Genomic DNA, 15212 nt, shown 5'->3' with positions numbered 1-15212 from the left:
GGCTGCAGACAGCGACAATGACACTATGTGAGCGCGGCTGTAGACAGCGGCAATGACACAGAGCAGCTGCAGACAGCGGCAATGACACTATGTGAGCGCAGCTGCAGACAGCGACAATGACACTATGTGAGAGCAGCTGCAGACAGCGGCAATGACACTATGTGAGCGCGGCTGCATACAGCGGCAATGACACAGAGCGGCTGCACACAGCGGCAATGACACTATGTGAGCGCGGCTGCAGACAGCGGCAATGACACTATGTGAGCGCGGCTGCATACAGCGGCAATGACAGAGCGGCTGCAGACAGCGGCAATGACACTATGTGAGCGCGGCTGCAGACAGCGGCAATGACACTATGTGAGCGCGGCTGCATACAGTGGCAATGACACAGAGCGGCTGCAGACAGCGGCAATGACACTATGTGAGCGCGGCTGCAGACAGCGGCAATGACACTATGTGAGCGCGGCTGCAGACAGCGGCAATGACACTGAGCGTGGCTGTAGACAGCGGCAATGACACTGAGCGCGGCTGCAGACAGCGGCAATGACACTATGTGAGCGCAGCTGCAGACAGTGGCAGTGACACTATGTGAGCGTGGCTGCAGACAGCGGCAATGACTATGTGAGCGCGGCTGCAGACAGCGGCAGTGACACTATGTGAGCGCGGCTGCAGACAGCGGCAATGACTATGTGAGCGCGGCTGCAGACAGCGGCAGTGACACTATGTGAGAGCGGCTGAAGACAGTGGCAGTAACACTATGGGAGCGCGGCTGCAGACAGTGGCAGTGACACTGAGAGCGGCTGTAGACAGCGGCAATGACACAGCTTGGCTGTAGACAGCGGCAATGACACAGCTTGGCTGTAGACAGCGGCAATGACACTGAGCGCGGCTGTAGACAGCGGCAATGACACTATGTGAGCGCGGCTGCAGACAGCGGCAATGACACTATGTGAGCGCGGCTGCAGACAGCGGCAATGACTATGTGAGCGCGGCTGAAGACAGTGGCAATGACACTGTGTGAGCGCGGCTGCAGACAGCGGCAATGACACTATGTGAGCGCGGCTGCAGTGTCCGTGCAGAGCGGCTACTTCAGTTCAGATGAGTTTCAGCATTATCACATGAAATATTACATAGCCCAATATGTAAATGTAGGGCAGAGTGGTGCCCTGGATCCTCGGTCACACCAAGGGTGCACTGAGCCCCCTCATTTGCACACAAAATAGTTTTCTTTTCTAGCAACTAAACCACTAAAAAGTTATACTAAAGATGGGATTTTATAGGGGCTACATCCCCTTACATACTTGTATAAGTCATTTAGTTAGTGTTTTGATCATAGAAATGACTTTCTGTACTTACTTCAGACCAGGAATATCCAACATATTTGTAAGTCCTGTCCAGTTAATATCTAGGAGCTAAAAAAAAAAAAAGAGGAAAAAATTAGTCAAAAAAATGACAAAGTGACCACAAACCAGACATCTCCGTCTTGTGCCTCTGTGAATGGCGAGGTGGCGGGGCATGTGCGACTCTCCCCATTCACTTCTATGGGACTTCCAGAAACAGCTGAGCGTGCTAGAAGCCAAAGAAGAAAGCTGCACCTCGCATAGCCACCTCGGCAAGTCCTTACTGCAGGGCAAGTCACAAGGACCAGAGAGGTCGCGAAGCTCGAAATTTCCCTGTTGCTACAGCACATTTCCAGCATTCAGGAGGGGGCACAGTCTGCAGAGGAGCACATGGTATGGGTCATAATTGGGGGCTGTTAAACATTTTGTATTGATCCCCCAAATGATGACTTGGAAGCCGGCCATGGCAATGACAATAATATACCGATGGCAAGCTCCATTTTTTCTTTTTCTTTTACAATTTCCTCTAAATGACAAATGCTTGTGTTTTAGTTTTGATAACAGCATTCGTAAACTTGGGGAAGAAAAAAAAAGGATTACTATGACTTTATAAATACACATATAAAAAGCCACATTTTTACCGTTATGATTTTTTATTCCCCTGCACTGCTGACTAATAGGAGGAAATGCCAAACCACTGTGTCAACGGCCAAATTTCAGAAGGTCTGGAAAGATACTGTCAGTTTTGAAAAAATGGTCTCATACATTAATTTAGACTTTGGCAGCCTGAGGCTTCAGGCAGAGCACACGGAGCTGTAGTCCAACAATAGATTACAGATACATCAACCCTCCGTACTGCCAGCTGTCAGTGCCACCAATGTCTGTATCATCATATGTAACTGCAACCTATTGTACAATCAGTACTGTCAACGTCAGACTGTGTGGGGGGGCACCCACTTGACAAAGGGGATGGTACCACCCAGTCTTCAATTTATTCATTCATTTTAGGAGAAACAACAGGAAGGCACATTGCAGAGCTGTAGGAAAGATGTACCAGAGGTGTTACTTTTCAGGAAATGCAGAGTTGTAGGATAGATGTCCCAGAGTGGTTATTTTTCAGGAAATGCAGAGTTGTAGGATAGATGTCCCAGAGTGGTTACTTTTCAGGACATGCAGAGTTTTAGGATAGATGTCCCAGAGTGGTTACTTTTCAGGACATGCAGAGTTCTAGGAAAGATGTCCCAGAGTGGTTATTTTTCAGGACATGCAGAGTTGTAGGATAGATGTCCCAGAGTGGTTACTTTTCAGGACATGCAGAGTTGTAGGATAGATGTCCCAGAGTGGTTATTTTTCAGGACATGCAGAGTTGTAGGATAGATGTCCCAGAGTGGTTATTTTTCAGGACATGCAGAGCTGTAGGATAGATGTCCCAGAGTGGTTACTTTTCAGGACATGCAGAGCTGTAGGATAGATGTCCCAGAGTGGTTATTTTTCAGGACATGCAGAGTTGTAGGATAGATGTCCCAGAGTGGTTATTTTTCAGGACATGCAGAGTTGTAGGATAGATGTCCCAGAGTGGTTACTTTTCAGGACATGCAGAGTTCTAGGATAGATGTCCCAGAGTGGTTACTTTTCAGGACATGCAGATTTCTAGGAAAGATGTCCCAGAGTGGTTACTTTTCTAGGAAAGATGTCCCAGAGTGGTTACTTTTCTAGGAAAGATGTCCCAGAGTGGTTACTTTTCTAGGAAAGATGTCCCAGAGTGGTTACTTTTCAGGACATGCAGAGTTCTACGAAAAAGTTGTAGGAAACAACTTAAAAAAGTAACACTACATTGTTTATACAAGGGCCTATATCTCTGGTGGATTTACACAGAAAAAAAACCTGAATATTCAGAGGAGTAGCGGGAATAAAATAAAATAAAAAACTGGCCCTTTTTGACCGGGTGATGTATTACGTCACAATGAAAATGATTCCTTCTCATGGTGTTCTCCAACACTCCAGCAATGTTAATCTCATTTTACAAACCATAAAAGAAGAACAAAAAAGAAAGCGATGAAAAATGCATCAGTGTCATTGCCATTAACCAGAGGGTTACGTGCTGTATGGTGGGTTATTTCTGTACATGATTTCCTACATAAAGCTGTTTGTGGACAAGCAGGCACACTGCCTAGAAACCATCAAGTCATGAGAGATCTGCGGTCAGCGGTAGAAGAGATATGACTACAACTCGTGTCACTCACAGGACCGGCGTGCGATGGTGTAATAGCCACAGATATGTACCGGCGGCTGAAGAGTGCGGCATCATTCATCACATCCGTGTAGACACGCTCTGAAGACACGTTTACAACAGGCCTTCCTGGCACCCATTCTTTTATGACCCTCTTCCTGTCCTTGTGCGTATTACCTTGTGCAAACCGTGAAGCCGTTACCTACAGCCGCCAGCCTCCCGCTCCAGCTTTATACTGACTGTTAGAAAACTAAAGCAGTGATATGATTGGATAGATATGAGCACCCCCTCTATCCAGCCCCCTTTACTCTGCGCTCACTTTCATATGAGGGTGATAATATAAGGCAAGCAACATTTAGAAGATCGGCAAACAAGTGTTGTAAAAACGCTCATTGCCGACTATCAAGCTGTTTAAACAGACTGGAAATCCCCTGAAGATCCAGCGAAACGCTCACTAGTCGAGTGCAAAGATTTTTAATTCTGCACACAAAAAAATAATCCTGTATAAAACAGGTGATTTGCTGCTGACATGATAATCCGTGCATACAGAACGATCGGATTTTTATTGCGTACGTAGTGTTTGTCAGACCTTTCAAAACAGGGCAGAAAACACCCATCGATTGGCCTTATGTAGCCGATCAGTGGACGTTTAATGGCCACGGACAGCTGGTATTAACGCATCTTCGGGCTACAGTCACACACGGGTGTCGAGGTCAGAATATTGACCAGGATGCACCGACCGGCCGCAGCTCTTCTAACCCAAACTTGACAACCTCATATATGCCCATGAAGCGGTTGAGTTTGAGTCAGGAGACCCGTGGCCAGTACGTGTATCGTGACCGTACTTGGACCGCACACCTACAGATGTGTAAATCAGGCATATTTTGCAAATCTTGTCCCCGTAATATAAAACCAACAGGGATGCTAACTTTTGTGGATCATCATCTGATTGGCAGCGTCGTCTCATTATGCAGTCATCTGACTGTAACCTCAAGGCTCTCTAATTACATGGATTTTCCCCAAGATGGTCATCTACCACGATCAGAAGGGTCACACGTTCCCGGTTCCTCCTCAGTGCATGGCCGCAGGAAAGCCTGTGTGTTGTCAGCCCATTCATAGCCTACAGGACTGATGCAGCGTGCAGGATAGCAGTCGGCTGGATCACACCACCATGTTTTTGGTCCAAGTTTTGCCCATGAAAGAAAAGTGACATGACACGGAGAGCACTAGGACCAATGTTATTCACTTGGGCTGCTCAGATGGGCGTTGGTTTATCATTGACAGAGTCTGTGCAAAAATGTATTTTGTAAAATTGCAGCGTGCACAATTAAAGTCTATGGGTGCGCAAAAAAAATACGGATCAACTGTCCATAAGGATTGCATTTTTGATCACTAAATGGATGAAAATGGGACGATTGCTTTTAAGCTCTCGGGTAAACTTAGCCTAAGACACAGTATAGCTCCTGGCCATACTATTGGAGCGATTAGCAGGACGTCCTTCCCTTTGGTAGAAGCTCACACTCCTCTCCATACAAAGACATCTCTTCCCGAGAAATTAAGCATTTAATCTATGGCAGATGACTACAACCTTCTCTCCGACTCCAGAAGGTCAGGCAGCGCGTTGCCAAGTGAATCTTAGCCTGTGCTACAAACATTTCCAGCCCAGCAGTCACAGGGCCGGCTCAGGCGCACTTGATAAGAATGTACATTATTATTAATTTAGACAACACGGCCTTATAAGGGGAGAGAAGAAGTCCTACAAACACTCCGGGGACAACAAGGCGATCTTCTGCCAATTCTCCTGGCCTGGAAAATGTGAGAGGGACAAAAATCCGCCTTAGTGATGGAGCCAGAGAATTCCAGTGTCCTTAGAGTAACGCGCTCCTTCCCTCCATTATACTGCACCGGCTCCGACTGATCCTGCTCCACACAAGCAGGATTACATTCCATATATACACTAATAAAAGAGACCGGAATATACGTGAGAAAATGCAGAACTTGTCTACAGGCGGTATAGAAAAATGCAGAATCCATCTGTGGAATCTACTGAAAATCCCGCGTCACCAACATCTGCAAAGTCTATTAGGTATAACGGGACACAGGGCAGACATGGGGAACGAGGCGCCCTACTAAAGGGAACACGCCAACCTGTATACAGCAGGAGCCGAGCAGACAAATATACAGGCCTGCGGAAGAAAAATCAGCACTACTTAGATCTTATGTATTGAAGTCCCTGCTTGTTCTACGCTGAGGAGTCCAGTTAGCGGTTCAGTCATTGACAGGTCTCCTACTATCAAGAGTGGGGAAAGAAAAGGGTTCAATATAGTGCGCAGGCACCGGGAAAGGTCAGAGATGCCCAGCGCCTGCGCACTGCAGTACTTTGCTCTGCCCTCAACAGACAGACACAGTGCGCCGGAGCCGCAGCGTGAAGACAAGAAGAGGACGTCATCTGATGAAGATGGGAGGCGCCGAACAGCAGCGGGGCCCCCCCTGGGTGAGTATAATATAACCTCTTTTTCTCATCTTTTAGGATACATCAGGGGCTTATCTACAGCATTACAGAATGCATTACAGAATGCTGTAGATAAGCCCCTGATGACGGTGGGCTTACCTCACCCACGATTTTGGGGATGACAGATTCCCTTTAAATGAGGGTTGTCCAAACTTTTGGTCTGTACTGTACACACACACACATATATATATATATATATATATATATATATATATATATATATATATATATATATATATATATATATATATATATATATATACACACACACACACACACACACACACACACATATACAAGTTATTTTATTTATTTATTTTTAAGTCCCCACATGGGACTTGAACCTTGATAGATTGCTTGTACTTATACTGTAATACCTAAATATTTTCAGTATATAGTCCTAATTACTGCCTCTTATGAAGCCCAGACAGTGGATGGCCTTCACAGGAGTAGCAACATAGCAGGAACAGGGGTCCTTAGGAGGTAGGAATGGACGCCCGGACAGGATCATGTGTAGCTTTTTTTCGCTGCAGAGGTTTAACTTCTTCACCCCCCAGGCCATTTTCTTTTTTTTTTTTCCTCCCCTTCTTCCCAGAGCCATAACTTTCTTATTTTTCCATCAATATGGCCAAGTGAGGGCTTGTTTTTTGCGGGACGAGTTTCACTTTTTAACGACACCATTGATTTTACCATACTCCCTACCAACCAGGCAACCCCCACATGTACTTATGCTGGCTAACAGATGTAAATCATTCAGCTGCGGCAAAGAAAACTAAATCTCTGAGCACTAAAACAATACTCAGAGGACCCCCGAGCGTGCTCGGGAAATCTCGAGTAACGAGTATATTCGCTCATCATCACTAATCTTGATAGATAAGGCAAATCTGAACGCGGCGATACCAAATATGTGTATTTTGATTTTTTTTTTGTTTTATTTTGAATGGGGCAAACAGGGGTGATTTGAACGTTTATATTTTTAAAAACATTTTTTTCCCCACACTTTTTACTGCTTTCAATAGTCTGTGTAGCACAATTGCTTGTCTAATATGAAGGCTGGCCACAGGGCGGCGCTCATAACATATCAGTTATGACAACCACAAGGGTCCCCTGTAGATTACGGGTTGTCATGCCAACCCATCAGCGCCTCGCCATCACGTGACAGGGAAGGCATGTGCATGTTAAACGTCGCTGTCAGAGAAGGACGTTGAAATAAGTTGTCATGTGTCGGAAAAGCATTAAGCTACTTACTGGTAGCGGCATTTTTCGGAGGCCCATGACAGCACTACGAGAGAGAGAGGATCCGCCCTTCAGGAACAGGAAACCTACAGATACAAAAGGGCGGCACCTCTCCCCATGCATCAGTTGTATTTCAGAGCTTGAGAGGACTACCGCGGTTAGTGGTACACAAATATACATTATATACAGTTTATATACAAAACAATCCATTGTATCGAACTAGATACCACTCGTGAAATCTATCATTATATACACTATAGGAAGTGCTACCCCCACGTGAATAGGGAGGGAACTAAGGGTGCTGTCATGGGCCTCCGAAAAATGCCGCTACCAGTAAGTAGCTTAATGCTTTATTCGGACTCCCATGACAGCACTACGAGAGATTTACAGAGATGTAAGCTACCTTAGGGAGGGACTATAGTCTGTAGCACCCTTAACCCAAAGGAGAGATCAGAGGAGGACCCCAAATCCAACCGATAGTGTTTAAAGAAAGTGGAAGGAGATGACCAAGTGGCCGCCTTACATATTTGCTCCACTGACACTCCAGATCTCTCTGCCCAGGATGACGCCATGGCCCGGGTGGAATGTGCCTTTAGGTTCTGCGGAGCTGGCCCCCCACCTGCTGTATAAGCTAGAGAGATAGTTTCCCTAATCCATTTGGCTAGTGAATATTTTGACACTCTAAATCCTTTCCTTGGACCTTGGAAGGAAAGAAACAGTGCTCCATCTTTCTTCCAATTATCAGTGGCTGAGATATACTGAAGGAGAGATCTCCTAACGTCTAACGTATGAAGCTCCTGCTCTTTAGGATTAGAGGGATTAGGAATAAAGGATGGCAAAACTATCTCCTGTGATCTATGGAAACGTGTCGCTACCTTCGGCAGATATGCCGGGTCTGGTCTAAGGACTACTCTGTCTGATAAGATTTCTGTGTATGGAGGAGCTCTAGAAAGTGCCTGGATATCCCCTATCCTGTGAGCTGAGGTTATGGCAATCAGGAAGGCTGTCTTAAGCGTCAACATTTTGATCGAGGCCTCTTGCAGAGGTTCAAAGGGGGGTTTTGTTAGAGAGGACAGAACTAAATTTAAATCCCATGGAACTGTTCTATCCTTATATACCGGTCTAGATCTACTAACTGCCTTCATAAACCTCGCTATCCAATAATTGTTAGCTATATTGCATGAAAACAGGGCACCCAGAGCTGAGACCTGTACTCTAAGGGTACTAGTTGAGAGTTTTAACTCGAGACCCCTCTGTAGGAACTCTAAAATTTGTTGTATTGGTACCCAGTCTCGGATGTCAAATCTTGAACAAGACAAGAACTTCCTCCAAGTTCTAGAGTAGATTTTTGTAGTTATTTGCTTTCTACTCTTTAGGAGTGTCTCGACTAAATTTGGAGAGAAGCCTTTCCCCACTAATAGTGACCGTTCAAACTCCACGCCGTTAAATGGAGCGCTGCCACTTGTGGATGGGAGATCGGTCCCTGAGAAAGCAGGTTCGGGATCTCTGGTAGTACCCAGGGAACCGATACAGACATTGTCTTGAGCCAGGCAAACCAGGTTCTTCTGGGCCAAAAGGGGGCGATAAGGATGACTTTCGCTCGATCTTCCCTGATTTTCCTCACCACTAGAGGTATCAGGTTCAGTGGTGGGAAAGCATAGGCCAGTGGAAAATCCCATTTTATCAGAAACGCGTCCACCGCCAAGGGATTCTCCCTGGGATTTAGCGAGCAAAAAAGTTTTACTTTTCTGTTGTTTCTGGTGGCGAACAGGTCTACCACTGGTTGACCCCATCTGCAGACGATCAGATTGAAAATGTCTTTGTTGAGAGACCACTCTCCTTGTCTTAACACGTTTCGGCTGAGGAAATCTGCTGCCACATTTTCCTTTCCTTTGATGTGGAGAGCCGTCAAAGATAGAAAATTGTGCTCTGCCACCTGGAACAATCGATCCGTGATTTGCATCAATGTCTCGGAACGAGTTCCCCCTTGCCGGTTTATGTAAGCGACTGCAACTCTGTTGTCCGACAGAATTCTGACGTGCTGGCCCTGCAGATATATGAGGAATTTTTTAACAGCCAATTCAACCGCCAACAACTCCCTTTGGTTGGATGAGAATGTTGTGAAGGTTTCCCATTGTCCCTGGACCACCATGTCCCCCATGTAGGCTCCCCACCCTGAAGAGCTGGCATCTGTGGTTATCACCCGGGACACATTTACTATCCAGGGAACCCCCGCTGATAAATTCTTTTTATCTGACCACCACCTAAGGGAATCTAGCGTGGTTGGCCCTAACGTTATTTTCCCATTTAACGCGCCTCCCAAGGCTCTGTCATGGAACAAGACTTCTCTCTGTAGGGATCTGGTGTGGAACTGAGCCCACTTAACTGCTGGAATGCAAGATGTGAGTGACCCAAGTAGAGACATTGCTTGCCTAAGTGTCATGGAAGGTGTATTGATTGTTTTTAACGCATACATTTGAATTAGATCTATTTTTTCTATAGGGAGGAGACACTGTTGTGTCACTGAATCCAACATTAGACCCAGGAACTTTTGAATATTTAGGGGCTGTAACTTAGATTTTTCGAAGTTTATGATCCAACCCAGGTGTTCTAGCTTGGCTTTAGTAACCTCCCATTGTGACAGACAGTGATCTACTGAGTTCCCTACAATGAGGAAATCATCCAAGTAGGGAATTATAAGGACATTTGATTCTCTTAAATGTGCCATGACTTCAGCGATTATTTTAGTGAACACTCTAGGAGCAGAAGTTATCCCGAAGGGAAGTGCCCTGAACTGAAAATGTTGAATCCTACCCCCCATTAGTACTGCTACCCTTAGGTATCGTTGGAAATCAGCGTGAATGGGTACATGATAGTAGGCATCTTTCAAATCCACTACTACCATAAAACAATTGTTGAAAAGCATTTTTATTGTCGAATTGATGGACTCCATTTTGAAGGTATGTTTTACCAAAAACTTATTGAGACCCTTAAGGTTTATAATGGTCCTATTAGACATATCCGGTTTTTGAATTAGGAAAAGGGGAGAGTAGAACCCCTTCCCTGCCTGAGAATACGGCACTTCAATCAAAACATTTTTGGAGCAAAGAGTCCTCACTTCCTCTTCTAAGGCAAATTGTTCAGTGGGAGATGAACGCCAGGGTGTTAACTGGAATTTGTCCCGTGGGGTATGGACAAACTCAAGTCTGAGACCATGGGAAACAGTGTCTTTTATCCAAACACCGTTTGTGATTTTTGACCACTCTGCCGAGAAATGCGACAGTCTCCCTCCCACCGGGATTGCCAGTCATTGGTCTTGTTTTTTGTTTTCCGTCGGGTTACGGCGAAACATGAGACCTGTGCCTCTTTTTCGCTTGTCATCCCATCTGGAACGATCCCTACCCGGTGAGAAGGTGCGCCTTCCTCCCCGATTGAACCTTCTTTTGTTGAAGGGACGGCGATATGGAGTGAAAAGATTGGGAAACTTTTTCTTATCATCCCCTGCCTTCTCCAGGAGCTCATCCAGGGTAGGCCCAAATAGATACTCGCCTTTACAAGGGATAGCGCAGAGCTTTGCTTTCGCCTGCATATCCCCCGGCCAGCATTTCAGCCATAGGGCTCTCCTTGCAGCATTAGAAAGTCCTGCTGCTCTAGCTGCCAACTTTACGGAGTCAATTGAGGCGTCCGATAAAAAAGCCGCCCCCTCCTGGATTATTGGTAACGCTGAGAGTATGGAATCTCTAGAGGCCCCCTGTTTTAATTGGGTCTCCAACTGGTCCAGCCAGACCATCATTGACCTTGCCGTGCAGGTTGACGCCACCGCAGGTCTTAAGGAGCCGGCTGCCATTTCCCAGGTTCCCTTTAGGAAGGTATCCACTTTCCTATCCAGGGGGTCTTTAAGTGTCCCCATATCCTCAAACGGGAGAGAGGATCGCTTTGCTACCTTGGCAATTGCTGCATCCAGCTTTGGGGCCTTCTCCCAGCTACCCACTGCTGGGTCATCAAAAGGGTACCGACGTTTCTGCGCCTTTTCTCTCTGGTTTTCTCCACTCCCTGTTGATAAGTTCCTGTATTTTCTCATTTAAAGGAAAGACTCTGCGCTTTTTCTGTTCTAACCCGCTGAACATCATTTGTGCATGCGCAGAAGCTCCGCGACCCGGAAGACACCGCCGGCTCCGCCCCCCGACGTCACCCCTAGTCCACAGCGCTTCCTGTCAGCGCTGTGAACAGCGTGGGACGCCGAGACCATGCCGGGAGACTCCGAGGGCGCCCCCACAATGCCGCCGACCCCCCCAAGGGAGGAGGACCTTTATACATACCACGCGCGGCTTCCGGAGACAGGACACCCCCTGGCGACCGCTCCACGCTGATCAGACACTGCCGTGCAGCCCTGCCAGAGCCACCGTGTCTGCTTCAGGTACCCCGCACCGGCCGAGGTAGGAGACCCCCTCGCTACCCGAATCGGTCCGGCCGGCCTGGAATCTGCTAGCAATCTTCTTGTAGGATCCAGTCCCTCCAGGAACAGGAAACCAACTGATGCATGGGGAGAGGTGCCGCCCTTTTGTATCTGTAGGTTTCCTGTTCCTGAAGGGCGGATCCTCTCTCTCTCGTAGTGCTGTCATGGGAGTCCGAATAAAGATGGGATATCAGCTCTGAATCCTGCATCAAAGGGGGAGACACGACATGTGCTATATATATATTATATATATATATATATCTCATGTCATGAAGGGGTTAAAGGCAGCCAGACATGACATGTCATGAAGGGGTTAAAGGCAGCCAGACATGACATGTCATGAAGGGGTTAAAGGCAGCCATTGGAACTAGCTGCAGGCGAGATGTTGCCTGTCAGATGCCGGCTCCTGAGCCCGCTCCACACACCCTACACAAGCTTCATAATGGATATATCGGTCATTGAGTGTTAAATGAAACCTAGCGCTCTTGCGCACCTGCCCCATTCTATTTAAAAAATGCTTTGCAAGCAGCCCCACGTGCTCCTATGTGTTGAATTTCCTTGGCCTCTCAAGACTCACACCTGTATGTTGATATTGTATTAAGGTTTGCTAGTAGCTCTTAGTTTGTCTGTGCACAGTTCCAGTCCACAGGCTCTAGGCAGTCTCCTATTTGCCTGTGATTTCCAGTCCCTATGCTACTTGTCTGAGGTTTCCAGTAACCCTGCTTCCTGCCAGTGGTCTCCAGGACCCCTTTAAGACTTTATCTCCTCTATGTTTCCTGTCCACTTGTCGCTTCTAGAACCCCTTTAAGACTGGTTCCCTCTACGTGTCTGCCTGCAGCTTCCAGGAAGTTACCGGTCTGCTTGCAGCTTCCAGAGTCACTTTAAGGCTCTGTTTGCCTCCAGTAACTACTGTCTGTTTCCAGAGTGCAATACCCACCTGCCACACCAACACGCGTGGCCCTTGTACCAACCCGGACCTTGGGCTTAGAGGATGTTCCTCAACCAATATGTGCGCTTTATGTTACAAGAGCATCGAATGTCAACTACGAGAAAGGTTCCCAACTGTGTCTGTGCTCTACAACAGCTACTTAATCAATATAATTTAGAATTGTAAGAACATGCAGCATTGTGAGCACGCTACACCGTTACCATTAATGTACTACTTTCCATTTCCAATTTTGATCTTTCTGCAGCTTGCCACATATATTAATTACATAGTTCTCCAGCACTGCAAACTTTCTCTGGTGGCAGCTGGTCATATGGATTTTCCATGTCAGAGAGGAATGTAACGTAGTGCTGGATCAGGAAACACGTAGGTATTATATTAATGGCAAAATGGCGTTCTAGAAGGAGCATGTAGGGCGTAGAGATGGCCACGATGAGTGCGGCTATAGCAGTAGTGAAGCTACAATGGAGAGCGCGGCAAGTCACAGTGCAAAGAGAAGGGAACCGTTATTCCCTCGATCCTCACAACACTTGTAAGTGAAGCCAGCACACATCAGATATTTAGGACCTATATTTTTGAAATGCCAGGAATCTCTCAGATGGAAATAACCCTTTCAGACTGAATTGTGGTCCCTTGGATTAGACAACGTGGTTCTCAGTCCAAAAAAGTTGTTTCATCAAGGATTTAGAGCAAATGTATCTTCTTAGGCCTCATTCAGATGTACATTTTGCTTTCCAGATATGGGTGGGGGACACTTAAATTTTTCATGAGTGCGCTGGATCAGATTTACATCTATTTTTGGTTCCTGTATCAGTTTTTACCATCAGGGTTTTATCAGTTTTTCTCATATGCAAAAAATAAATGAATACACTTTCCAAGCTTCTCCTACCTATTAAATAATCATAAGCACTTGGAGGAAACACAGATGGCATCCGAGCGCTATTTTTTTTTTTTCCAAAGACATTCATTTGAATGGGTGAGTTTGATCACCGACTCTGATGAGAGACTTTCTTTTTTTTCCCCTCAGACACTTGGTCCCCAGAAAAAAACCACTGACGTAAAGTTAAAACATGGATGTCGAAATATTGCCGTGCTGTTCGTTTTCAAAGCCTTAGTGATAATTCTTCATAAACCTGAGCATTTAGGCAATGTTATGTCAGTGTTCCCATATGTGTCAATCAGCCTCCACATTGTAGATAATAAAAGGCAATGACTATAGATGGGCGAACCTGAATGGTAATGTTGGGGGTCCATGTTGGACACCTAGTGCTTATGCACCAACCCCGAACACTGACTTCTCCCGGAAGTCTGGTTAACTGTTCGGGTTCGGCAGCCCAAACAAAGCTTGTTAAAAGGCTGCAGAGCAGCCAATCATCAAGCTTTTCCTGTGTGGGCATTTCTGGCCCCATCACAGCCATGTCAAGTATTGGCATGGCTATGATTGGACGGCGGCGCACTGTGTAAAAAAAAAAAATTAAAATAACTAAAAATATGACGGGTCTCCTCTATTCATGATAACCAGCACAGGTAGAGCTGACAGTTGTGGGCTGCAGTCCTAAACTTTCTCTTGGCTGGTTATCAAAAATAGAGGGGTTCCCAAGCCGTTTTTTTTTTTTACAATATTTATTTTAAAAAATACTCGGCATGGGGTCTTCTTTTCTTTTGATAACCAGACAAGCTAAAGCAGACAGTTGAGGGATGATATTATCAGAATGGGAAGGGGCCATGGATATTGGCCTAGCCTAAAAATAGCAGTCCGCAGCTGCCCGTGAAAAGGAGCATTTATTATATGCATCAATTCTGGTGCTTTGCCCTGCTCTTCACACTTGCCCTGGTCCAGTGGCAAATGGGGCAATAGTTTTGACATTGATGTCAGCGATTTAATGTCAGCTGACATAAAGCTCAGGGGTCAGTAATGGAGAGAAGCATTTATAAGACACCCTCATTACTAACCTTGTAAAATGAGCTGATATCAATAGCTGGAACCTTTAAGGATATTGGCCCCTTCCCAGAATAATAACGCCAATCCCCAGCTGTCTGCTTTCCCTCAACTGATTATTAAAATAGGGGGGACACTACATCGTTTTTAACATTTATTTATTAACAAATACAGTAAAATACACAACCAAGGAAGCTTTAGTTCACAGCCTCCAGGTGTTCCAGCAGCTGGAAACTCCAGTAACCTTAAAGTTTCTCTTAAGGTTTCCGGGCTTTTAAGGTTACCCTAGTTCACAGCCACAGAGTTTTGCGATATCTGTAGTGCCTGACTCGCGATCGTTCATCAATCCGGCACTAGCACTGTTCAGCAAGATAACCAACTGCTATGAACTCAGGTGATCTTACAGTTAGGTTATCTCTGTTCACAGAGGCGCTGCCCTTGTGAAAACCGGGCACTGTTAACTGAGATAACCTTACTGACGTCACCTCAATTCCCAGCAGCCGGGTTTCGTAGAGCATAGCGCTACACCCGGCAGTTGCTGCAGCTCCAGTGT

The 15212-nt window shown here is 46.1% G+C and overlaps 1 protein-coding gene across 2 annotated transcripts in view; it reads right to left on the bottom strand.

Moving 5' to 3' along the window:
• ESYT2 (extended synaptotagmin 2) overlaps positions 1-15212 on the bottom strand; it is a 152717-nt gene that overhangs the window by 46927 nt on the left and 90578 nt on the right. For both annotated transcript variants that reach the window (XM_069729714.1, XM_069729713.1), the window contains exon 7: positions 1357-1412. In XM_069729714.1, the coding sequence (XP_069585815.1) occupies positions 1357-1412 (56 nt within the window). The remainder of the gene's footprint in view (positions 1-1356; positions 1413-15212) is intronic.

The sequence above is a fragment of the Ranitomeya imitator genome, chromosome 6, assembly GCF_032444005.1.
Source record: "Ranitomeya imitator isolate aRanImi1 chromosome 6, aRanImi1.pri, whole genome shotgun sequence".
NCBI lineage: Eukaryota > Metazoa > Chordata > Amphibia > Anura > Dendrobatidae > Ranitomeya > Ranitomeya imitator.
This window is presented reverse-complemented; position numbering and strand designations above follow the sequence as displayed.